Source organism: Rana temporaria, chromosome 2 (assembly GCF_905171775.1).
Source record: "Rana temporaria chromosome 2, aRanTem1.1, whole genome shotgun sequence".
NCBI lineage: Eukaryota > Metazoa > Chordata > Amphibia > Anura > Ranidae > Rana > Rana temporaria.
This window is the reverse complement of record NC_053490.1, coordinates 456,075,688-456,103,629: the sequence shown is the minus strand read 5'-3', so window position 1 is coordinate 456,103,629 and position 27,942 is coordinate 456,075,688. Positions and strand designations below refer to the sequence as shown.

General features: G+C 43.1%; 1 protein-coding gene across 1 annotated transcript; it reads left to right on the top strand.

Annotated features, from left to right (window-relative positions):
• Window positions 1-11,335: 11,335 nt before the first annotated feature.
• On the top strand, window positions 11,336-27,760 carry LOC120927708 (beta-crystallin B1-like). Its single transcript, XM_040338547.1, has 6 exons — window positions 11,336-11,424; window positions 15,503-15,586; window positions 17,139-17,257; window positions 21,119-21,251; window positions 23,200-23,342; window positions 27,520-27,760. Exons 2-6 carry the CDS (start codon window positions 15,521-15,523, stop codon window positions 27,686-27,688), a joined length of 630 nt encoding a protein of 209 aa, XP_040194481.1. The 5' UTR covers window positions 11,336-11,424; window positions 15,503-15,520; the 3' UTR covers window positions 27,689-27,760.
• The last annotated feature ends 182 nt before the right edge of the window (window positions 27,761-27,942 follow it).

Below are 27,942 nucleotides of genomic sequence, written 5' to 3'. Positions count from 1 at the left end.
AAAGGTTATACCAGTGACAGCATGAAAGTATATTCTTTTAGGGAACACAAATATTACACTAGTGGCCATCCTGGCAGTGCATTGTTATAAAATGCTACTTTCCACTGTTGCATGACTTTTACTCCTTAAATTTGATGACTTCAACATTAAGCTGAGGAAGCTTTACATGCAGAGGTATTCTTATAACTTGGTTTTATGAAGATTGATTTTTTGGTGTTCTTTTTATAACGTAGATACATATTCTATAGTTCAGTACAGTGGTGCTGCAACTGACTAGCAACCTTTTTAGAGTAATGTTGATGTAAGGAAACTAGTTTAAAACGTTTAAGCTTATACACTATATTACCAGACCAGGGGATTCAGCCCGAAGTCCAAGGCCGGGAACCGGGGTGGTTTGTATGTGACGCAGGCTTTTTTTTTGGCTAGCATTTGACCTACCTGACCTACATACACTGACGGTAGTGACCTACATACACTGACCTACCTGACATACACTGACGGTAGTGACCTACATACACTGACCTACCTGACATACACTGACCTACCTGCACTGACGGTAGTTACCTACATACACTGACCTACCTACACTGACCTACCTGACATACACTGACATTTACATACACATTGCTGAAAAAGAGAGTGAGGGCACTATAATCAATATATAAATAGTATATCCAGAAAATTGTGAGTATAAACGTGAATAAATATAAATATGTATATGCCCTTACAAAGTTTAGATCACAATATAAGTGCTGAACAGTGAAATGATGTGACAATACCCAAATTGAACCATCAAATAAATTCAATAACATGAACAAAGTGATAAAACAAAGGAAAAAGGTGCATCAGTGCAATTAAATGTGGTAAATACCACTTTTGTGTTAATAGCTAAATAAAAGTCCTTTAAATATAGTGCTCTGCATATAGACAGTGGCCTTCAAAATCACTGTAGATATCTCCACTAGGGATGAGCCAAACATCCCCCCATTCGGTTCGCACCAGAACCTTCGAACGGACCGAACGTTCGCACGAACATTTACAACCCCATTGACGTCTATGGGACTCAAACATTCTAATTCAAAAGTGCTAATTTTAAAAGCTAATATGCAAGTTATTGTCGTAAAACGAATTTGAGAACCCGGGTCTTGCCCCAGGGAACATGTATCAATGGAAAAAAAAGTTTTAAAAACCTTCGTTTTTTCTGGAGCAGTGATTTTAATGATGATTAAAGTGAAAAAAAAATGATAAATTCCTTTTAAATATCGTACCTGCTGGGTGTCTATAGTATGCCTGTGAAGTGGCACATGTTTAGAACTGTCCCTGCACAAAATGACATTACTATAAGAAAAAAGTAATTTAAAACGGCCTGCGGCTTAAATGTAATGTCAGCCAGTAATGATCCCTCTCCTTGATAGCACGAATACGAGGATCCTTCCGCAGGCTTTGCAGGATCAGGGCGGCCATACAACATAGGTTTGCTGAGGCTTTCAGTGCGGAGTCCTCTGGGTCACTGAGGACGACATGATCCGCAGCCACCTCATCCCAGCCACGTACAAGTCCATGGGTTCCTTGGGACTGTAATTGATCGCTTGAAGACTGCTGCTGATGCTGAGTGCTAGGCTCCACCTCCATGCTGACACAATCCTCCTCCTCGTCCTCTTCCTGTGTGATAAGCGGGCAAGCAGGAACACTGTCAGGATAAAGGGGGCCTTGAGAGGTAAGGAAGTCCTCCTCTTCCTCCCTCTGTTCTGCCTCAAGGGCCCTGTCCATTATTCCACGCAGCGTGTGCTCCAACAGGTGGATAAGAGGGACAGTCTCACTGAATCATGCACTGTCACTGCTCACAAGCCTCGTGGTCTCCTCAAATGGTGACAGGACAGTGCATGCATCCCTGATCATGGCCCACTGGCGATCAGTGGATCAGGGTGCAATGTCTGCAGACAAGCCCTGTCGCTTTCTGCCCCGTATTTTCATATGGACTGTTTGACAGCTACAGGGCTTGTGAATGAACTATGAGAGCACTCATCAGCGCTCTCCCAGTTCATTCAGAACTACAAGCCATCAGCCGTGGTGACTGATGGTACTTAAAGTTCATTCATTCATAAGAATCTGTGAATGAATGATGCAGCTGTGTGGGTGGAGCTCTGCATGACCACGCTGTTGGCTTATTATTTATATATATATATATATATATATATATATATATATATATATATATATAAATATTTACAATCAGTCCCATAATTGTGGTACTATGAAAAATGTCTCATTTACACACTAATGAAAATGCAACTCCAATTGTTTGACAATTATCAAAGTGTCTAGTATGGTTTAAACTTGCATAATGGAAACCTGAAGCCTGTTTACAATAAAGACATGCATTAAATGAATGTACCATGTGGATGGTACCCACAAGGGTCTCCTCTAATATCTGATGAATTATGCTGCATACAGACGATCGGATATTCCGCAAGCAAAACCGTGGATTTTTTTCCAATGGGTGTTGGCTTGTCTTGCATACACACGGTCACACAAATGTTGTCGGAGATTCCGAACGTCAAGAACACGGTGACGTACAATACGTATGACAAGCCGAGAAAAATGAAGTTCAATAGCCAGTGCGGCTCTTCTGCTTGATTCCGAGCATGCGTGGAATTTTGTGCGTCGGAATTGTGTACACACGATCGAAATTTCCAACAACAAGTTTTGTTTGTTGTCGGAAAATTTGAGAACAGCTCTCAAATTTTTGTTGTCGGAAACTCCAACAGCAAATGTCCGATGGAGCCCAGTCGGAATTTCCGACAACAAGCTCACATTGAACATTTGTTGTTGGAAATTCCGACCGTGGGTATGCGGCATTATAGTTACTTGATTGATTGTCTTGATATAAGAAAAGTTTTCTGTGTCTACTTTTAGCACATTGTATGCTTGCTTTAGGACTATCTTGCTTTAACCTTTTTTAACCTCCCTGGCGGTATGATTATTTCAGATTTTGCATGGAAATTTGGCACTTAAATCTGTCCAAACAAGAGTCTAGTAAACATCCCGGGTATAATAAAGTTTGAAAAACAAAATCATAAATTATAATATAATAATTAACTATAAATAATTATAAAAAAAAATATTGAAATTATAATAAAAATTATTCAATAATGTAATCAAATCAAAAACACTGAAATTTGCTCAGTTGCAGAATTGTCGCTGTCATTACTTTTATTGTTTGATGACGAATTTCCCCACAAATCGCTATCGCTCAATTCTGCAAGTGATTCTAATTTATTATCGCTGTTTTCTAGCTGGTCTAAAACCACTTTTGATGTAAAGGGACACTTTTTGGTTGCTATGGACAATCTACAGTTTCCAGGCAGAAAGAACAGTTTTTATTATATAAATGTACATGTAGGACACTGGGCAGACCACTAGGGGCAAAGGGGGTGTAGATTTGTTTCATACAGTACTGTAATCTATAAGATTACAGTATACTGTATGTATTGTGTGTATTTACTTTTCTGAAAATGGCGCCGATCTCCACCCGTGTGTCGTAACGTCGCAGGGAACGGAGCTCGGCGGCACACAGGCACTTTGTGAATCGAGCGAGGACACAGCTCGATCACACAGCGGGGAGGCATCGCAGGATCCAGGGATAAGGTAAGTAACTCCCTGCCTGTGGACACTGCAAGGCGGTCCCGAGTCTGGCTCAGGGTTACCGCTTTTGGTTCTGAAATTCCAACCCGAGCCAGACTCGGGAATACCGCTGAGGGGGTTAACCACATAATTATGTTTTTTTTTTAGCTTCCAACTCAAATACTCTATCCCAGGGGTATCCAACCTTTTGACCTCCCTGGGCCACACTGGAAGAAGAGGAATTGTCTTGGGTCACACATAAAATACAGTGCCTTGAGAAAGTATTCATACACCTTGAAATATTCCACACCAAAAATGGAAATGTATTTTATTGGGATTTTATGCGATAGACCAACACAAAGTGGCACATAATTGTGAAGTAGAAGACAAATTATAAATGGTTTTCATTTTTTTTTTTACAAATAAATATATGAAAAGTGCAACATGCATTTGTATTCTGCCCCCCTTTACTCTGATACCCCTAACTAAAATCGAGTGCAATTAACTGCCTTCAGAAGTCACCTAGTTAGTAAATAGAGAGGGTTACCTGTGTGTAATTTAATCTCAGTATAAATACAGCTGTCATGTGAAGCCCTCAGAGGTTTGTTAGAGAACCTTAGTGAACAAACAGCATCATGAGGGCCAAGGAACACACCAGACGGGTCAGGAATAAAGTTGTGGAAAAGTTTAAAGACGGGTTAGGTTATAAAAAAAATCCCAAAGCTTTGAACATCTCACGGCGCACTGTTCAATCCATCATCCGAAAATGGAAAGAGGTATGGCACAACTGCAAACCTACCAAGACATGGCCATCCACCTAAAATGACAGGCCAGGCAAGAAGAGCATTATTCAGAGAAGCAGCCAAGAGGTCCACAGCTCAGGTGGGAGAATACGTCCACAGGACAACTATTACTCGTGCACCCCACAAATCTGGCCTTTATAGAAGAGTGGCAAGAAGAAAGCATTGCTGAAATAAAGCCATAAGAAGTCCTGTTTGCAGTTTGCGAGAAGCCATGTGGGGGACACAGCAAATATGTGAAAGGAGGTGTTCTGGTCAGATAAGACCAAAAATAAACCTTTTGGCCTAAAAGCAAAACGCTACGTGTGGAGGAAAACTAACACTGCACATCACCCTGAACACACCATCCCCACCCTAAAACATGGTGGTGGCAGGTGCTCAAAATTTTTGGAAGGAGCAAACAAACTTAAAAATTCAGAAAAAAAAAACATCAATTGCAGCCTCAGTGTGCCCATCAAACACCGCCACTGTGCCCATCAAGCGCCGCCACTTTGCCCATCAAACGCAGCCACTGTGCCCATAAAACACAGCCACTGTGCCCCAAATGCAGCCACTGTGCCCCAAATGCTGCCACTGTGCCCATAAAATGCTGCCACTGTGCCCCAAATGCTGCCACTGTACCCCAAATGTTGCCACTGTGCCCATTAAACGCTACCACTGTGCCCCAAATGCTGCCACTGTGCCAATCGAATGCTGACACTTTGCCCCCCGCCCACCTGTTGCCTGCCTGGCGAGTGGTGTCTGGCTGATGTTTCAGCCAATCAAACGACAGGTAACAGACCTCAGCACCGGATTGGCGGAGAGGCGGTTCAGTGTTAGGGCCCTTTCACACGTCCGTTTTTTCATACGTCCGTTTACGGATAAAAAACAGACTGCAATGCTTTCCTATGGGATAGCGGACGTTAGCGGATGGGCATCCGCTAACGTCCATTAACATCCGTCTTCATTAAGCTCCGTTTTTTTTGAACGAAAAAAAAACCTATTTTTCTATCGTAAAGAAAGAAAAAACGAAAAACGGATGTTAGCGGACGATCCGTTAACATCCGATCCGCTGACATCCGTTTTTCATCAAAATAAGCAGTTTGTGGGATAGGGGGTGGGTTGGCATGGTTAAACTTGTAGTCCACCCATATGACAGCATCCATATGCCTGCCACAATTTGTGGATTGTCCACTTTTCACGTCACTTGCCACGTCACCTGCCACAAGTTGTGGATTGTCCACTTGCTACGACACCTGCCACAAGTTGTGGATTGTCCACTTGCCACGTCACCTGTCACGTCACCTGCCACAATTTGTGGATTGTCCACTTACCACGTCACCTGTCACGTCACCTGCCACAAGTTGTGGATTGTCCGATTGCCACGTCACCTGCCACAATTTGTGGATTGTCCACTTACCACGTCACCTGTCACATCACCTGCCACAAGTTGTGCTTTTTTGTCTCCTCAAATAGGATAACATGACAAATAATGTCACATGCTCCAAAAATCTGCCGAAATCCATTGCTGTATAAGCACGAACACTACAGCAAGGTATCAGGAAGCACAAAGCAAGCTGAAACCACAAAGCAGCATGGAAAGCACAATGCACGCTGGGGAAAACAAAGAATCATGGGAAAATTAATGAAAAACTGATTAAATAAAGTTCTAAAAAAAAAAACTGACCTATACGGATGAAAAACGGACAAAAACTGATGAAAAACGGATGGAAAACGGAAGTGAAAAAGGATGAAAACTGATGTTTACTGACAACTGATGATAAAAAAACGTGACTGAACTGATCTAATGTACGGTCCGCACGTGTGAAAGGGCCCTTAGGAAAGCAAATGTTCATTTACTTTCCTAACACACATCTGAGTGAACTTTCCTAACACACAGCTGAGTTAATTGGGGTAACAGGGCAATTACTTTTCAAAACAAATCAGAAGTTTGTTTACAGAGCATTGACTCTCCATAGCCACATTTTGGAAATATCTTTAAACCAAATGAATGTTATGTATATCAATATATCTTGAAAAACAAGTAATATACCAGAAGAGAGATGATTTTCATTCTAGACATCAGTGTGGTAATTACATTTTTTTCCACATAAGGTCCCATAAATGTTTGCTAGATTTTAGACATTAAAGCCCACCCAAACTATTGCACAGTACTGAGACATAATGACAACAGTAACCGCTGTGCTGTCCGCTCATCCCCTCCCACTGTAGTTCTTAGTTCGGGGGAGGAGAGCAGCGGGAGGTCTCGTGATGACACAGAGGCAATCTGAAATAAGATATTTAGCGGCATAATTTAAAAAAAAAAAAAACATTTACACTGTGTAGTATACCTTATTAGAACATAGGGGCTGGCAGTAATCCTACTCTCTGACTTTACTGTCAGCTACTAATAGTGTCTGGAGGGGAGGGGCGGGGAGGAGATCGCACACACACAGGAGCTGACAGGCAGGGAAGGAGGGGGAGAGAGGAGAGACTATAACACAGCAAGATGACAGAGGCACATAAACTGACCACGGTATTATGGATCAGCAGCCATGATTACCATGGTAAGTTCATCTAGGGGAACACAGGAACAGGCAGGATCAACCAGGTTTCTTACAGCATAAAAAAGGACAGATTAGACAGCACAAGCACTATGCTGTTTAACCTGCTTTTAAGGAACAGGATCTTTTTATTTAATTTAATTTACATTTTTTAGTGTTACAACCTTTTTAAGAAAATAATCCTTTAGGAAAAGGAAGCAAAATATTATAACCACTGATGGCCAAGATGCCTGCTGCCACAAGTGTTGGTCAAAGTCTGTCCCCTGAAGACCAGGCGGAAGGTCACATCTCACACATCAGGCTCCACTCTCAAGCCTGTCTCTGCAGCTTGACACAGAAGTACAGTGGCTCTCTCTCTGGCCTTTGCAGCTCTGTTCCTCTGTTCTCTCTTTGTGGCTCTTTTCTGTGTTGCTCTGCCACTTTCCCAGTATTCTTGCTCAGCACAGCTCAATTTAGCCCTGTTCCACAACACAGCAACCTCCTGCACATGTGAACAGTTATGCACCAGCCATTTGATGGTTTACCAGTGGTTGAGTGCACAAGCATTATGTGACAGTTAGCATTCCCAGCATGCCGGGAATGTAACTGTTTTCTGGAACTATTGAATCGATGGGTTTAGTTCCTCTTGTAAACTTTTATTAGATCAGCAAACTATTTAATGAAAATCACATTTATAAAGTTACAACCAAAAACTTAAATGTATTTTATTGGGATTTTATGTGATAGACGAACACAAAGTAGCACATACTTGTGAAGTAGAAGGAAAATGATAAATGTTTTAAAATGTTTTTTACAAATAAATCTGTGAAAAGTGTGGAGTGCATTTGTATTCAGCCCCCTTTACTCTGATACCCTAACTAAAATCTAGTGGAACCAAATGCCTTCAGAAGTCATCCAATCAATAAATAGAGTCCACCTGTGTATAATTTATTCTCGGTAGTAAATACAGCTGTTCTGTGAAGCCCTCAGAGGTTTGTTAGAAAACCTTAGTGAACAAACAGCATAATGAAGGCCAAGGAACACACCAGACATGTCAGGGATAAAGTTGTGGAGAAGTTTAAAACAGGGTTAGGTTATAAAAAAAAAAACATCCCAAGCTTTGAACATCAGAGCACTGTACAATCCATCATCCTAAAATGGAAAGAGCACAACTGCAAACCAACCAAGACATGGCCATCCACCTAAACTGGCAGGCCAGGCAATGAGAGCTTTAATCAGAGAAGCAGCCAAGAGGCCCATGGTAACTCTGGAGGAGCTGCAGAGATCCACAGCTCAGGTGGGAGAATCTGTCCACAGGACAACTATAAGGCCCTATACACACGATCAGTCCAAACTGATGAAAACGGACTGAAGTTCAGTTTCATCGGTTCACCGATGAAGCTGACTGATGGTCTGATATGCCTACACACTGATGTGCCTACACACCATCAGTTCAAAAACCGATCGAGCCCAACGCGGTGACGTAAAACACAACGACGTGCTGAGAAAAATTAAGTTCAATGCTTCCAAGCATGCGTCGACTTGATTCTGAGCATGCTTTTGCATACTAACCATCGGTTTTGACCTATCGGTTACCAGTCCATCAGTTCAATTTTAAAGCAAGTTCTAAATTTCTGGACCGAAGGATAATAGACTGATGGGGCCCACACACGGTCGGTTTGGACCGATGAAACTGAACTTCAGTCCGTTTTCATCAGTTTGGACTGATCGTGTGTACAGGGCCTCAGTCGCGCACTCCACAAATCTGGCCTTTATGGAAGAGTGGCAAGAAGAAAGCCATTGCTGAAACAAAGCCATAAGAAGTCCAGTTTGCAAGAAGCCACATGGGGGACACAGCAAACATGTGGAAGAAGGTGCTCTGTGAGACCAAAATGTAACTTTTTGACATAAAAAGCAAAACGCAATGTGTTGCGGAAAAACTAACACTGCACATCTCCCTGAACACACCATCCCCACCGTGAAACATAGCAGTGGCAGCATCATGTTGTGTGAATGCTTTTCTTCAGCAGGGACAGGGAAGCTGGTCAGAGTTGAATGGAAGATGGATGGAGCCAAATACAGGGCAATCTTAGAAGAAAACCTGTTCGAGTCTGCAAAAGACTTGAGACTGGGCGGAGGTTCAATGTCACGCAGGACCATGACCCTAAACATACAGACAGAGCTACAAATAAATGGTTTAGGTCAAAGCATATTTATGTATTAGAGTGGCCAAGTCAAAGCCCAGACCTAAATCCAATGGAGAATCTGTGACAAGATTTTAAAATTGCTGTTCACAGACGCTCTCCATCCAATCTGACAGAGCCTGAGCTATTTTGCAAAGAAGTTGTTCGAAGCTGGTAGAGACATCCCCAAAAAGACTTGCAGCTGTAATTGCAGAGAAAGGTGGTTCTACAAAGTATTGACTCAGGGGGTCTGTTTTCATCGGACAAACCGATCATGTGTACAGGGCTTTAGTTATAAAAGACATGTCTATTTTTAATTTTTATCTTTTTCCATTCCTTTTATTAATTTACAGGACTTTATTAAAGAAAACTTGCATTGGGGACAAACTAGTTACCTGGTTGTTAAGTTGATATTAGTACTATTTAAGTCACTGATCTGGATCAAGTACTACAAGGCATGTGGGACCTCCTCATGATGGTCATTTGAATAAAAGAAAGGGCTGGGACAGCCGCACTCCAAAAAACTTGTTCCTTTAATAAAAATGGGTCACAAAATGACATGCCACGGCCAAAATCAGAACAAAAAGCTGACGCGTTTCGCACTGTATCTCAGTGCTTATCCTCATGATGGTCAATTTCAAACCCAAGCATGGAGGTGCCACTAATTGTCAGGTGGTCTACCTATCCAGCATCAACTATGATTTGAATTAAAACACTTTGGCCCGGATTCACAAAGCACTTGCGCCGACGTATCTCCAGATACGCCGCGTAAGTGCAAATATGTGCCGTCGTATCTATGCGCCGGGACCACAAACTAAGATACGCCTAAAAACAGGCTTCATCCGACCAACGTAACTTGCCTACGTCGGCGTAGAGTGGGTGCATATTTACGCTGGACGTATTTGGCGCTCCCATTGATTTTTTATTCACATATGCAAATGAGGGAACATACGTGCGCCCGACGCAGTTCGCCTAAAGTCATACGTCCGGCGTAAAGTTATGCCCCATAAAGGAGGTGTGTCAGCAGCATCCATGCAAAGGGCTGCACCAGGGAACACAAGCCGACGTATTTTACGTAGTTTAGGTAGGACGTGAATATGACTAGGCGTAGGTTACGTTCACGCCATAGGCAGTGATCCGGCGTATCTTAGGGAGAAGTTCCAACGGGATTCTGAGCATGCGCACTGGGATGCGTCCACGGGACGGCGCGTGCACCGTTCGTTATACGTATCTGTCTGGCACTCGGCCCATCATTTGCATGGTGTCACGCCTCATTTGCATTGCTCACGCCCACTTCCACCTACGCCGGCTTACGCCTAGGAAACCCAGCGCAGTTTTGGCAGCACTGGCTTTGTTAATTCAGTGCTTGCCTCTCTGCGCTGCGTCGGCGTAGCGTACAGAAGATACGCTACGGCGGCATAAATGTGCGCCGCTGTCTTTGAATCCGGGCCTTTAACTTCAGGTGCTTGATATTGAAAGCAGCTCAGGATGAAAGCACCCCATGCTCTATAACAGAATATTTTAACATTTATTGATGTAGCCCACAGTTTAGCCTGTACGCTATGATAAACTGCATGTATGTAAATAACACACTTTATATAATTTATTTTTGTATTGGTAATAATCTTAATTTCCATGGGCTCCAGACAGCTTTGGCTGTTTGATCTCAGGGGAAAAAGGTGCCATGTTGGATATTGATGGCCAATTGGTATTGTTTTCCCCAAGGTATTTTAGCACTGGAGGTGTCCCTGCTTGCTCCATAACCATTAACTTTCACGATCAAATAATTCAGAAATGCATGTTAATGGGGATATCTGTATAATATAAATCTTTTGACAGTTATATCTTTCCTTCACATCCAACAGCCCTATATTGTCTATGTGCAGCTTTAGTTTACTTAGCTCCTAAATCTCCTAAAACAAGTGAGGTAATGAAGCTGCACAGTGCACAGCCAGTGGAGTCAGCGGTTTTTGCCAATGACACCATCAGAAAACTGTGTCTTTTATTGAGCTCTTTGTTTTCTGCTGATCCTCTGTGCTAGCACAAAACAATGAACAACATCAGATAATTTATCCCCATTCGGCTGAAAGACCACAGCACACTTCTCAGTCTCCTTTGTCCGTAATATGGGCTTTGGGCTCATAGGTGTCTTTTCATTCAACTTAGACCACTCCTTTTGAAAAGTTACAAAGAAAGTATGATGCAAGCAAATTCATGGCATATATATTAGTGGGGAGGGGGCCTGGCTCAACACCAACATCAACCATCTATCAGTGGCTCAGTCACAGCGATACTGTGAGTAACACTCTGCATGTCCCCTTTTCCTGTATACATCGATATAAAGTATGTCAATATATGTTTATGATCTGTATGTGTTTCTTTGAAGTATTATATATAGATAGATAGATAGATAGATAGAGAGATAGATAGAGAGATAGATAGATAGATAGATAGATAGATAGATAGATAGATAGATAGATAGATAGATAGATAGATAGATACCGTAGATAGATAGTTGGAGGTGGATATTTAACTTTTGATATAGACAGAACAATTGGGCACATTAGTTACATTAGTTATGTTTTTCTGAATTTTGGAAATATTTAGTTTCTAGACAGTTGCCCCGAGCTACTGTTGTATTTTGGAATGGTATCTGCCAAATGCAAGCTTAATTTTCTTCTTCTTTGTATACTTTGTTAAATATTTAGTTGGGATGAGCATTAGTTAAATCCAAACTTTAGAACAAAAAAATATGTTTACAGCATTTTCTAGAAACTATATGTTTTTATTGCGGAATCATTAGTCATACTCGGCATCCTGTAGGTAACCCCAATTTAGAATTCAATCCCTGGCGCCTGTAGATATACAACTTTTGACACCTTAACCCCCCTCTACTTGGATCACCTCTTTTATTCTTGAAATTTACTTGCTTTCCTGCTTCTAACTTGGTTTAGAATTTTGTGATAAAGTTTTGATGACCTTATATAAGATAACTTTTTCTATTTATGGTGATAAATCTATCCCTGATTTAATGGAAAGCCCAGTTTGTTGTTGTGAATATTATTTTTGTATAGTTTCACTATTTGTGAGTTACATTTTTATTTATTGTGACTGTCAAGTTTGCTTTTTGGGTTATTTTCAGTGCATTTTTTGCTCTCTATAACACAGTTGAACTTTTTTAACCTTGTGCTGACCATGTATAGTAATGCATATATGTTGCAGCAAAATTGTGTTTTGATGTCCAGAAGGCCCCCGCACGAGAACACTGACCAAGTTGTACCTACAGCTTCTTATTATTGCTTCTGATCAAGAGCCAGCGGGGTGGGCTCTCGATCATGTGACCACTGTTAATCAAAGCGGTTACATTATAAAAAAGCTGTACCATCACTTTGCACATTATCATTGCCCTGAGCACTGAATAATATTCTGTTAGCTCAATTTAAACGTTGCATCATGTATTTATTACATCTACTTTACAGGGAACCCCTATAGCTTAGTATAGATGTATTTTCCTTTTCAATACTTTTCTGAATGCACTACTTTTCATGTTTGAATATACATAGCAATGGTCATTAGCACTTACCGTATTTTTCGGACTATGAGACGCACTTTTTTCCCCAAAAAATATGGGGGAAAATGTTTCTGCGTCTTATAGTCCGAATGTACATCAGGCCCCCGCCCCCCGCTGCCGCTATTAATGCCCCCCACCACTGCCCGCAAAAAAGCCGCCCCCCGCACTGTACTCCCGAGTCCTTGGGCCTCCTCCAGCACAGTTGTAGTGGTATGTCCTGACCTCATGGTTTACTGGCTGTAAGGAAAACAGAATGTCACGATGGAACGTCTGCCAGATCTCACATCCACAGAAGAGGAGCAGGTACTGAGCTTTGCACTGGATGCTATAAATCATAACCTCATTCAGATGTGTACAAACTTTTTTTATACATTACTATGACCAGCTTATTGCTCCAGCCGCCGATGCAGCCACGGAGGTGCCTGGCCAGTGGCAAAGTGATCTGCAGCCTTGTGTGCTGCAGCCTGCGGGTAGGAGAGATTTAAAGAACGCCAGGGAGCCGGCACGTGTCTTTTAGAGAAGGGGAAATCATGCCCACTTCCCCACTATGCAGCTCGATATGCCGCCCAGACTCAAGTAGGACACTATTGTAAGGGGAGAGTGGGGAGGAGTGTATGGCAGCCAAGGAGTGAGTGGATGGAAGGCTGTGCAGTTTCCTAATTCTGTGTTTGGAAGACAGGTGACAGCCCGCTCTGCTGGGACTTGTATTGCCTCTGTGGGGGGCTAAAATATAGCAACCTGCTATGCTGGGACTTGTAGTGCTTCTGTGGGGGGTGAAATTTGGCAGCCTCCTATGCTGGGACTTGTAGTGCCTCTGTGGGGGTGAAATATGGCAGCCTCCTATGCTGGGACTTGTAGTGCCTCTGTGGGGGGTGAAATTTGGCAGCCTCCTATGCTGGGACTTGTAGTGCCTCTGTGGGGGGTGAAATATGGCAGCCTGCTCTGCTGAGACTTGTAGTGCCTCTGCGGGGGGACTGAGGATTCCTCAGTTTCCCCACAGTCTAGTGCACTACAAGTCCCAGGAGAGCGGGCTGCTCTTACAGAACAGGAGAAGCAGCTAGGGGAGGGGGGGTTTGTACTGGGAGGGGAGAGAAAATGGCACAGGTTTGTGATGGGGGAGGATTTATTTTCTGAGAGTGAGGATTTATGCTGGGAGGGATTTCTTTGGCATAGGTCATGCTGCATTTCATGGGCACTGGTAAATATTTTAGAAGACCATTTGGTTCAGAATATTTTTTTTTCTTGTTTTCTCCCCCAAAACCTATGTGCGTCTTATGGTCAGGTGCATATAGAGCAAAAAATACGGTATATGTGGATTTTTATTTGCCAATGCACATGAGAAGGAAGAAACAAATACAAATTCTCAAGAGCAAAAGAAGAAAGAATAAGGAGCAGGAAGGGAATAGAAAGGGATCAGTGTGAAGGAAATGCCACATCAGGTCAGAGCTGTGGGATGTATCAGATTCACAGGTCCCAGATAGCTTCAAATTTGGATTGTGAATTGATCAGGATGCGTGACAACCTATCATTAACCATGATTCATTTGAGTTTGCTCTTAACTAATTTCAAAGGAATCACATAGCTATGCAAACATCCAGCTATAGCAAATCTAGTAGCCTATGGACGTTCACGTGGGGAGTGAAGGCTGGCTCATGTAATATGATCCAATAGAAGAGCTACTGTAGTTCAAATTGCTGAAAAATGTAATTTTAGTTACAATAGAAAGGTGTCAGAACACATGGTGCATTGCATTGCCATATACCAGTCAGGGTGGTTATGCTGACCTGTGTCCACAGCCAAAAGTACCTACAATGGGCATGTGAGCATCAGAACTGGGCCACAGAGCAATGGAAGAAGGTTGCATTGTCTGATGAATTCAAAAATTATTTGAGTAACACAACAATGAGTTCAAGGAGTTCTCCAGATCTCAATCCAATTGGGCATCTGTGGGATGTACTGGAAAAATAAGTCTGTTCCATGGAGGCCCCACCTTACAACTTATAAAATATAAAAGAATCTGCTACTGACGGCTTGGTGCCAGATACCACAACATAACTTCAGAGAGCTGGGGACATTCATGCCTTGAAGGGTTATGGTGTTTGGTCATAATGTTATGGCTGATTGGTGTACATGGCAATGAAAACATCAGGTTCCTTGAAACATTTTATTCCTACAAAAGGGTATTTAAAAAAAAAAAAGATCTAGAACTCTTTGTTAAAAAGAACCTGTACTGAAGAATATGGAATTTGTCACTGTTCTAGAGAATGACTAAGGGAATGACCTGGAACAAGTGTGCAGATCAAGAGTTTTGACTTCACTATGACTGCATGCTTGCTCCAGGTTAGTAACTTTGAAAGCCCTGAAATCAAACAAATGATATTCACAGAAGGAGGTCACCAACTGAAGCCCCAATAACTAATTCACTGTTACAACTGTATTGCCTTAAGGCAGTGGTTCTGAACCCTGTCCTCAAATACCCCCAACAGGCCATGTTTTGGGAATTTCCTTTAGATAAAATTGCTGTCCAAAATACCAAGCCTTTGACTCTGATTTAAAGCACCTGTGGAAGATAAAGGAAAACCTGCAAACATGGCCTGTTGGGGGTACTTGAGGACAGGGTTGAGAACCACTGCCTTAAGGTATGTGATTGCTCTCTATGTTAGACCACTTTTGGGGATAAGTTACCAGTTTAAATGTAAATTGTGCCTGAAAGTGGGGTTTTGATCTATATCTCCCTGTAATGCTATAATTGTTTTTTTATGCAAAGAGAACCTTAGTTACATTGAAAATACTTTTTTGCAGATTACTTGATTCGCCAAGATGTCTCACAGTGGAGCACAAGGAAGCATCGGCAGCCACTCTACACTAGGACTGCAGAATTACAAGGTAAGTGCTGCTAAAATGATCTATCTCATTGTAACCCTAAGAATTTTTTATATCTGAGGAAACCATAAAATACATCATAACACGAAACAGAATGTTTGTGACCTGTCATAGCTGAGGTTTCAACATAAGGCTTCAGCTGGCATTACCTGTCTCCTGTAAGCAGTGCTTGTTCAGAAAATAATTAAGGCAAGATGGGTCCTAGCCAAGATAGATGTTTTGCCTCCCACTCTCTTTGATTGACATAGATAAGGACTGCAAAAGAAACAGAGAATCTGTCCCATTGGTATTATCTGTACTGACATAAGTCACCAACTGCCTAGACCCACCATTGCAAAGTAACAGGCTGGGCACAGTTTTGACCAGTTACTGGTTTCCCTGGTTTACTGCAAGAACTGTACTGCAAGGCTGTATTTGGCCTTTTGGACCAACAAGTTAAATTAGTTTTTGGATGATCCAAAGATCTAGCAGAATCATGCTGCATAGATGTGCTCTGTCTGAAAACTAGTACAGCACCTCCGGTAGCAGTCTTAGATGAGACATGTAATTACCACCCTGATAAGTTGCTTTTAATCTATACTGGCTGCTTACAGAAACTATGGGCTAGATTCTCGTACATCCGCGTATCTTTGCCGTGGCGTAACGTATCCGATTTACGTTACGCCTCCGCAACTTAGACGGGCAAGTGCTGTATTCTCAAAGCACTTGCTCCGTAAGTTGCGGCGGCGTAGCGTAAATCGGCCGGCGTAAGCCCGCCTAATCCAAATTTGGAACATGGGGGCGTGTGTTATGTAAAATAACCATGACCCGACGTGTCATGGAAATCTCCCAGTGTGCATTGCTCCTAATATGCCGCAAGGACGTATTGGTTTTGACGTGAACGTAAATTACGTCCGGCCCCATTCACGGACGAGTTACGCAGACAACGTAAAAATTTAAAATTTCTTTGCTGGAACGACGGCCATACTTAACATTGGCACGCTGCACTTACGCCACCATATAGCAGGGGTAACTTTACGCCGGGAAAAGCCTAATGTAAACGGCGTAACTTTACTGCGTCGGCCGGGCGTACGTTTGTGAATTCGCGTATCTAGCTGATTTACATATTTCGACGCATAAATAAGCGTACACGCCCCTAGCGGCCAGCGTAAATATGCAGTCACGATCCGACGGCGTAAGAGACTTACGCCTGTCGGATCTAAGGGAAATCTATACGTAACTGATTCTAAGAATCTCAGGCGCATAGATACGACGGCGCAACTCAGAGATACGACGGCGTATCTGGAGATACGCCGTCGTATCTCGGTTGTGAATCTGGCCCTATATGTTCTTTAGTCCAGTGGATCTTTTGGTAATGACTACAAAATTATGTTTTATGCTATGTGGAAATGTTTGTTAATGTATGCCCTTGGATAGAAATAAACCTCTGTGTTAGATGATAACATGAAAGTAGTCTGTACTCTATTAAGGCTACAGGAAGACACATTCATGTACGTTTAGAAGTTTTTATTTAAATGCCATGTCTCTGTACTGATCACTTTTATTTATTATGCAGCTGATCTGCTATGAGTATGAAAATTTCCAAGGTCGCAAGGTAGAATTCAGCTCTGAATGCAGGAATTTGTGTGATCGAGGATTTGACCACGTTAAGTCCATTCGAGTAGAAAGTGGCCCGTAAGTGAACATCCAAAAATCTAACTGCCTATTTAATCTCTGCACAGATATCCTCTTAGATATAGTGGGCCTGATTCCCAAAAAAGCTGCCTAACTTAACTTTCAGCAGTTAAGTTACACTGACTTAAAATCTCTACCTAAGTGCCTGATCTTCAAAGCACTTACCTAGAAATTTCAGGCCGTGTAACTTAAGTGCCGCCGTCGCAAGGCGGTCCTCCTCTCCGGGGGGCGTTTAAAATTTAAATAAGGCGCGCTCCCGCGCCGGCCGTACTGCGCATGCGTGTGACGTAATTTTCCCGACGTGCAGCGCGCGAACGTAATTTACGCCTGGCGGCTTTGTGGATTGCGACGGGACACTAAAGTTGCGATGGGTGAAAAAAAATATACGCACCGGGAAAACAAATAATTATAAAAAAAAATGACAGCATCGCTCAGCATGCATTCCTGAGAGGGAGAACTCCATGCCAATTTTCAAAGAAAAAACCGGCATGGGCTCCCCCCCCCAGGAGCATACCAGGCCCTTAGGTCTGGTATGGGTTGTAAAGAGACCCCCCCTACGCCGAAAATTTGACGTAGGGGTCCCCCTACAATCCATACCAGACCCGTATCCAAAGCACGCTACCCGGCCGGTCAGGAAGGGAGTGGGGACGAGCGAGCGCCCCCCCCCTCCTGAGCCGTGCCAGGCCGCATGCCCTCAACATGGGGGGGTTGGGTGCTCTGGGGCAGGGGGGTGCACTACGGGCCCCCCCACCCCAGAGCACCCTGTCCCCATGTTGATGAGGACAGGACCTCTTCCCGACAACCCTTGCCGTTGGTTGTCGGGGTATGCGGGTGGGGGGCTTATCGGAATCTGGGAGTCCCCTCAAATAAGGGGGCCCCCAGATACCGGCCCCCCACCCTAAGTGAATGGATATGGGGTACATCGTACCCCTACCCATTCACCTGTAGGCAAAAAGTAAAAGTTATTAAACACACAACACAAGGGTTTTTAAAATAATTTATTATTCTGCTCCGGAGGCCCCCCCTGTCTTCTTTATTAGCTCTAATATCAGGGGGGGCTTCTTCTTCCGCTCTCCGGGGGTCTTCTTCCACTCTCCGGGGGGGTTTCTTCTTCCGCTCTCCGGGGGGGGCTTCCCCGCTCTCCGGGGGTCTTCTTCTATCTTCGCCGCTCTCCGCTGTTGACTCGGCGAACCCCGGTTCTTCTGCAGCTGTCCGGTGCCTTCTTCTTCAGCGCTGGCTGCCTGCTATCTTTGTGTGTTAGCTCAATTAGTAACAGGCAGCCAGCGCGGTCTTCTGTGACGTCAGGTTCTTCTTCTCCCCTCTTCCGATGTTGACTCGTCGCCTCTTGTCACTGTAATGATGGAAGCGCGCCTTGCATCCCATTTATATAGGCATCACCGTCCCATCATGCTCCGGTAGGTACCCACGTGGTGGGTGCACGTGGGTAGGCACCCACCACGTGGGTACCTGCCGGAGCATGATGGGACGGTGATGCCTATATAAATGGGATGCAAGACGCGCTTCCATCATTGCAGTGTCAAGAGGTGACGAGTCAACATCGGAAGAGGGGAGAAGAAGAACCTGACGTCACAGAAGACCGCGCTGGCTGCCTGTTACTAATTGAGCTAACACACAAAGATAGCAGGCAGCCAGCGCTGAAGAAGAAGGCACCGGACAGCTGCAGAAGAACCGGGGTTCGCCGAGTCAACAGCGGAGAGCGGCGAAGATAGAAGAAGATCCCCGGAGAGCGGAGAAGCCCCCCCCGGAGAGCGGAAGAAGAAACCCCCCCGGAGAGTGGAAGAAGACCCCCGGAGAGCGGAAGAAGAAGCCCCCCCTGGTATTAGAGCTAATAAAGAAGACAGGGGGGGCCTCCGGAGCAGAATAATAAATTATTTTAAAAACCCTTGTGTTGTGTGTTTACTAACTTTTACTTTTTGCCTCCAGGTGAATGGGTAGGGGTACGATGTACCCCATATCCATTCACTTAGGGTGGGGGGCCGGTATCTGGGGGCCCCCTTATTTGGGGGGACTCCCAGATTCCGATAAGCCCCCGCCCGCAGACCCCGACAACCAACGGCAAGGGTTGTCGGGAAGAGGTCCTGTCCTCATCAACATGGGGACAGGGTGCTCTGGGGTGGGGGGGCCCGCAGTGCGCCCCCCTGCCCCAGAGCACCCAACCCCCCCATGTTGAGGGCATGCGGCCTGGCACGGCTCAGGAGGGGGGGGGCGCTCGCTCGTCCCCACTCCCTTCCTGGCCGGCCGGGTAGCGTGCTTTGGATACGGGTCTGGTATGGATTGTAGGGGGACCCCCTACGTCGATTTTTCGGCGTAGGGGGGGTCTCCTTACAACCCATACCAGACCTAAGGGCCTGGTATGCTCCTGGGGGGGGGAACCCATGCCGGTTTTGAATTTAAAAATTGCTGTGGAGTTCTCCCTCAGGAATGCATACCAAATGCCGTCGCTTGAATGGGCCTTTACAAGGTGTGACTAACTTTACACATTGTAAAACCAGCAGAAATCACAATGCTGAAATGCTTTGAGAATCTGCTTAAGTCCTCATTTGCATACTCAAAGCTGCATTTCCATGAGAAATGCCCCCAGCCGGGGATGCAGTACTGCATCCTAAGATCTGACCGTGTAAGTGTCTTACACATGTCAGATTTTCTGCCTAACTTTGGAAAAAGCCTTTTGAGGATCGTTTCCAAAGTTAGGCACAGACTGAACAGCAGTTAAGTCTGCGTATCTCTTTTGGGAATCAGGCCCAGTAAACTTACAATAAAAGATTTGATTATGAGAGGACTACATCTGTTTGCGCATGTGGCTCTGATGATCGTTTATGTTGTTTTTTCAAATGATATCAGCAATCAGCATACTTGGCCTAATCTGTTGCAATTCAGATTGTTTTTTGCTGGATAGAAGTCTTGGGAAGCCAATCTACTTTTGAATTGACATATTACCATCTACATTATATTAATAAATAGTTATGGCTGTGAGAATACAAAGATATTTAATAGAACCCTCCAGCACTCACTTGTGCTGCTGCCCTAGACAGATGGCTGACATTGAGCTCCACAATGATCCAGACTACAAAGGTGCATTCCTTGTAACATGCTAAAATGAAAGTTTTTCTAGTCACATTGAAAGCTGTTTAGTCACATTAAAAGCATAGTTAAAAAAATTGACCCTGGATGTTTAAAGTGTAAATCCAAGCAACACTGGTATTAGCTTTCGAGGTTAATAATGATGGGTTGTAACACCCATCGGTTACTGATATCTCTTATGCAGTGTACAGACGATTGGAATTTCTGACAAGAACTTTTCCCGTCGGAAAAATTGAGAACCATCTCTCAAATTTTTGCTGTCGGAAGTTCCGACAGAAAAAGTCTGATGGGGCCTACACACGGTCAGAATTTCTGCCCAAAAGCTCACATCAAACTTTTCTTGTCGGAAATTCCAATTGTGTGTACGCGACATTAGTGACTTCAACAGCTTTGCTTTTGCATTCCCAACATTCTCCATGGTTTTAAGAGGGTGTCTCGCTGGCAGCTGGATTACCCTTTTTTTACATTATAAAAACTTTGTTAGGAATGGCACTCATTTGCTTAACACTGTAATAATTATTTTGACACTGATACTCACCTAAAATATGTAAGTAGCCAATCAATGCTCTACTAGTGACAAAGAGAATCTAAAATATCAACTTTAGGTGGAGATACACAATGGTGTTCATATTAATGCCAAAGTGTGAGTTTTCACCTAGTATGTGACGTAGTTATTGATGTACCATGTTTCCCCATTGGAAAAAACACTACCATGTTACTGTACAGCTGATTCTGATGTAAGACAGTTTGATTTCACAGTTGGGTTGCTTTTGAGCAGAAAGACTTTACTGGTGAGATGTTCATTATGGAGAAAGGAGAATATCCTCGTTGGGACTCCTGGTCCAACTGCTTCCGTGCTGACAGGATTATGTCCCTGAGACCAGTCCGTATGGTAAGGGCCAGACCGCATTTTATACATACTTACATCTAGTAGCTAATATTCCAAGTTTCAGTATTGGCAAAACTTTTTTTTTTGTTTTGGATATGCTGGGAGAAAATTAGAATCGCTGTCAAGTTTGCATTGCTTTTTGTGTCCCGGTCACTTCCTGTTGCATCTCTAGAAGAGAAAAGTAGTGGTTAATATCTTGTAGTGGAATACAGACAGCAAAATATAAACTGGCACTGATTTTAACATAAAGGTAAATGTTATCTCCCCAATGGGACTGAGACAACAAATATAAGTTTACAGTGGTTTCAACCCTTCTCTATTCTATCCAAAACAATCAAAAAAACAAGGTTTGGGCTATTCATACACTTTACAGGGAAACTTTTTTTATATTATTACTCTTTCTATAAAAAATAATGTTTTCTATAATTTTACTATATGAAGTTAACACATAAACATATTATGAAGGGAGCTTTCTAGATTTAGGGGTAGATCCACGTACATTGGCGCATTAATCCGCCGGGCGTAGCGTATCTAAGATACACTACGCCGCCGTAACTTATCTTTTTTTTTTCGAATCCTCAAAGAATTCACGCCGTACGTTATGACGGCGTAGTGTATCTTTGGCAGCGTAATGGCGCGGCATTCAAATCTCTGTGATGGGGGCATGTTTTATGTAAATACGTCGTGACCCAACGTAAACAACGTTTTTTTAACTGCGCATGTGGCGTCGTGGGGGAATCCCAGTGCGCATGCTCGAAATGAAACCGGAACAAGCCAATGTTTAAGACGTTGACGTCATTCTACGCAAATCCCTATTCGTAAACGACTTACGCAAACGACGTAAAAAATTGTAAATGCGAGGCGGGAACGACGGCCATACTTAACATTGAGTACACCTCATAATAGCAGGTTTAACTATACGCCGGAAAAAGCCGAACGCAAACGACGTAAAAAAATGTGCCGGCCGGACGTACGTTCGTAGATCGCCGTAACTAGCTAATTTGCATACTCGACGCGGAATTCGACGGCAACGCCACCTAGCGGCCACCGAAAAATTGCACCTAAGATCCGACAGGCGTACGAAGACGTACGCCTGTTGGATCCATCCGAGATGCCGTCGTATCTTGTTTTGTAGATACAAAACAAAGATACGACGCGCAAAATTTGAAATTACGCGGCGTATCAAGAGATACGCCGGCGTAATTCTTTCGTGGATCTGCCCCTTAGAGTGTGCAATATAGGAGAAAGCCCAGCACTAGCTCAGTTGTTGGTAACTGCCCCTGCAAACTGAAGATCTAGATAGCACTGTCTCTAAAGTAGAGGCAGGTGATGATATGTTCCTCATTCAGTTGGCTGATTCAGTTCTCTATCTATCCATCTATCTGAAACCATGGTGTATCAGACTCACACTTGCCAAATGCTGCCCACAAAAGTGTTAAATAATAAAATATTTCATTATTACCAAAAATATGTGAAATTAAGAAAAATATGTTTTTACTTTTAAATGTAGTACATAAATAAAATAAATTATAAGGAAAATATTATTCATTCCTTTTAAGAAAAGGAAATTGCCACGTGATGGGAATAACAGAAATCTAAAATGCAGAATGGCATCTAGGAGGGTTTTATGGTGCTGTGCATGTGTTTTCAGGTACAACACTTGTTCTCAATGTTTAGGGCAAGAATAAGTTTAAATAGAGCAACATCAAATAGCAGTCATAGGGAGCTTAAAGTGAATTAAAGCATATGGCAGGGGAAAACTAGATTTGTACTTTCATCCAGACAGGGAGAGTGTTTAGAATAGTTCCTATTCAATTAGTAAGACACATTTAACATTCCACAAAGCTGATGGATTAACATTATATTTTGTGAAGCACAAACTTTCCATTGTTTCAGAATATCAGGTTAGTGTTTAACCAGAGATATGGTTTAATGATGCATCTAATTACAGGACACTCAGGATTACAAAATCTCCTTGTACGAATGTACAAACTTCGAGGGCAGGAAGATGGAGGTCTGCGATGAAGACATTCCCAGCTTATGGTCCTATGGATTCCAGGATAGAGTTGCTAGTGTTCAGGTTCTTGGAGGAACGTAAGTACTCCTTAGAAAAGCGCTGTATTTTTTTAATATGTACATTACTACATTTTGTTTACTACATTTTTTCCTGAAATGTACTATTCTGTGTGCTACAGGGTTCTACAACGTAAAAGAAATACTTCTACCTAATTAATTTTATAGCACCTATGGGCAGAACTATTTAGATTGCCTTTACAATTTTAAGGGGGTTGTAAAGGTTCGTGTTTTTTCACCTTAATGCATCCTGTGCATTAAAGTGGAGGTTCACCCAAAAACTACATTTTTAACATTAGATTGAGGCTCATTTTGTCAAGGGGAATCAGGTGTTTTTTTTTAAATCGAAGCAGTACTTACCGTCTTAGAGATAGATCTTCTCCGCCGCTTCCGGGTATGGGCTGCGGGACTGGGCGTCCCTATTTGATTGACAGGCTTCCGACAGGCTTCCGACGGTCGCATACAGCGCGTCACAATTTTCCGAAAGTAGCCGAACGTTCGGCTTCTTTCGGCTACTCGTGACGCGATGTATGCGACCGTCGGAAGCCTGTCAATCAAATAGGAACGCCCAGTCCCGAAGACCATACCCGGAAGTGGCGGAGAAGATCTATCTCTAAAACGGTAAGTACTGCTTCGATTTAAAAAAACACCCGATTCCCCTTGACAAAATGAGCCTCAATCTAATGTTCAAAAAAAAATTCGGATGAACTCCCGCTTTAAGGTAAAAAAACACCTCACTGTCACAGGCCCCCCAGCCCCCCGTTTTACTTAACTGAGCCCGTTCACCTGCTCTGCGCATCCCCCGGGCGACCTCTTCTCCATGGAGCCTCGGCGTTGATTGGATAGATTGATAGCAGCGCAGCCATTGGCTCCCGTTGCTGTCAATCAAAGCCAATGACGCGGCTGACGGGGGCAGGGCCGAGTCATACAAGCGGCGGCTATGGACAACGACTGTATGACATGGGAGCACGCCAGCAAGGCAAACCCCTCGGAAGAGAGCTTCCCAGAGGGGGTTTGCTATTGCAGGGAGGAGCCGAGACAGCCGCCGAGGGACCCCAGAACAGCAGGATCGCCACTCAAAACGAACTGCACAGTGGAGGTAAGTATAACATGTTTGTTATTTAAAAAAAGAAAAACCTTTACAATCCATTTAAATTTAGTTTGAAGTGTTGCAAATAGGAAATTCTTCTAAATCAAGGGTCTCCAGACTTTCTAAACAAAGGGCTGGTTTACTGTCTTTTAGACTTTACGGGGGCCTGAGTGATGCCAGCAGGAATAGGATTTTCTGAGCTAAAGTGGGATGAGAATAAATTATTTAAAGCAACAGTACACCAATAACAATCAAATATACAAAGAAAAAACACAAATACAAAGAACATAAAATTAAATAAACTACTCATAGTTCAAATTATTGTTTAATGTCTACAAAAGCAACCCTTACTCAATCATCCACCTTTACAATTGTTGTGAAAAAATGAGAACCTCTCGTCTGTGTCCCTTTTAGGTAGATTTTTCCCTCTTATTGCCCTTAGTAGCTGTAGCTGAAATAGTAAGTGATAGTAAATCAGGTCGGGGGAAAGTTTCCAACTGGGACACCTCTTATGCTGACAAATTTAGAAGAGGTGATTTCCCTCCCTTTAAATAGATTTCCACTGTTCCATTTCCTGTTGCACCCCGGACATAGGAAATACAAGTATATGTCAACAACAAGACCAAACTGTCTAAAACAGGACAGTAAAAAAACATGGGTTGTATCTGTTTTCTATTCTATCTAAAAAAAATTAAAAAAATTAGCTGTACAAATTGTCCGATCCGATGTGCAAGTTGGGCACTTATGGAAATAAGACTAATTTTGCTTTATATGAGAAGCTGACACAGCAATGTTGAGAATCTGCTGAACGGCAGGAGGACAATAAGCATTTATTATTAATTAGAGTATTTATGTTCTTACTCCACTCTATAATGCATCTACAGAGAAAACTGCTAATTGTGGTTATGTGACTGGATAGCACTAAAACGCACAAACAACTTATTTCAGAACATAATGTGAAGAAAGGTGTAATGCTTTACAATCAAACTAATTTCTGGGTATTCAATCTAAGCAGTTAAAAACTGCAATGTATCTGAACCACCAGCTCAACGTAGGTTGTCAACCATTTCTGTTTGCAATGTGTTATCATATAAATTGCTACATGATAAACAACAGGATATGATATTTACAGAATACAGAAGAATATGCTTTTCATTTAGGCGTCTTTACTATCCTCTATCCTTAGTGATCTGGGAACCCCTTTTACCCATCCGTGGTGTAGGAAATGTATTTAAAACTTACCTAATACAACTTGCCTTGCCCTTTGGCTTTTTCTGTTTTGCCTAGCTATGATCTCACTCAGGGACCATGCACACTGGCTTAAAAAAAAAACTGCCACTTCCAGGGAACTGGCAGAAAAAAATGCTAATTTTGAGCACTTTGTGAACTAATGTTTAAGTGCGTTTAGCATTTTTTCTGCCAGAAAACTGCTCTTAAAAACGCAAAACAGGGGTAAAGGTTTTTTTTCTTCCTCTAAACACCGAGCTTAAAGTGGGAGCAAACTCCCAAGCATGAATTTACCTATAGATAAGCCTATAATAAGGCTTAACTATAAGTGCGGTAAATATCTCCTAAATGTACACCGTTTAAGGGATATTTACTGTAAATGCAGCCAGTGACATCACTGGTGCATGCGCTCTGAAGGAACGGCATATCCATGCCCTTTCTTCAAAATCCTGTGCTGTAAACAGTGATGGCATCGCAGCTCCAGCCACTCACACAGCTAGAGTCTGTGAACCTGAAAGGGAGACCGAGTGAAGATGGTGACAGAACACCACTGGAGGGCTTCATTGTAAGGTAAGTTTCAAATAATGTGCTAAAATGCGATGCATACTTGCACATTATGACATTGCCTTGCAGGTTTTAAAAAAAAAAGAAAAAAGACAGCGGTTTACTACTGCTTTAAAATATCCTTCTAACTGTCCTAATGTGCATGGACACATAAGATAACATTGAGCTGCTTCTACAGGCAAAACTTCTGAAGAAGCAGGCCTAGATTCACGTACGGCCGCTCTACGTTGCGCGGGCGTAGCGTATCGTATTTACGCTACGCCGCCGCAACTTAGAGAGGCAAGTGCTGTATTCACAAAGCACTTGCGTAAGTTACGGCGGCGTAGCCTAAATGGGCCGGCGTAAGCGTGCGTAATTCAAAGTAGGCTGGTAGGGGGCGTGTTGTATTTAAATGAGGCTTGACCCCATGTAGATGCATGGCCGAACGAACGGCGCATGCGCGCGCATGCTCAGTATCACGTCGTATTTACGCCCCAAGATACGTCGGCTCAATGCCTGTGACGTGAACGTAACTTACGCACAACCCTATTCGCATACGACTTACGCAAACGACGTAAAAAGATACGCTTGTTCCGACGTCCATACTTTGCATGGGCTGAGCCACCTAGAGACATGCTTTATCTTTATGCCGGCGTATGTCTTACGTAAACGGCGTAACTAATTGCGACGGGCGTACGTACGTTCGTGAATCGGCGTATCTTGCTCATTTACATATTCGACACAGAAATCAAGGAAGCACCACCTAGCAGCCTGCGTAATTATTGCAACCCAAGATACGACGGCGTAGGAGACTTACGCCGCTCGTATCTTGGCCAAATCTATGCGTAACTGATTCTATGAATCAGGAGCATAGATACGACGGCGGCCATTCGGACTTACGACAGCGTATCTGGAGATACGCCGTCGTAAGTCTTTGTGAATCTGGGCCGCAGTGTTTTATTAAGCCCAGTGTGTGTGGATCCTCAAAGAAAAGGTAGCTTAGAAGCAGCAAATGATATATAGGTTTTTAACTAAGTCTCCAACCGTGCATTGTGGGGCCAGTCAGTGCTATGACGCAAGTACCATGTCTGTTGTACAGCCGATTTCTTAATGAGTTGGTGTTTACTAAATGAGTCATTGGATATCAGTGCTGCTGAGCGTTGCAAGAGAATCAGAAATGTAAGGGAAATCCCTGCTATTGCAGGCATATACACTATCAGAAGTATAAATCTTCGTAGCCACAAACTTTTCAATAAAATAAACAGATTTAACACATTTAAAATTTGACCAAAAAAGTATATTAAACTAATGATAATTGCATTGAATATCTTCTTCTAGATGGGTTGGATACCAATATCCTGGATACAGAGGATACCAATACTTGATGGAATTTGGACCATACAAGCACTGGAACAACTGGGGAGCCACCCAGCCCCAGATTCAGTCTATCCGCAGAGTCAAGGACATGCAGTGGTACAAGAGAGGAAACTTTGAAGCTGGGAACTAAAAAAGACATTAAAGACAAGACACGGAACTTTACTGGCAAAATAAAGGGACTTGTTTCTTTTTAATCTTAAAACCATTGTGCGTTTATTGGTGGGAGAGACGACTGGGAAACCCCTGCTTTACTTGTTTGTGTCCTAGTTTATTTATTTACTTACTGAGGTCTTTTTCTTGGGCTTTGCAAGAGTTTAGGTGTTTACAGGTGGTCAATGGATAGGAAAGTTTACCAACTCAAATCACATTTTCCCAGCTGCTCCT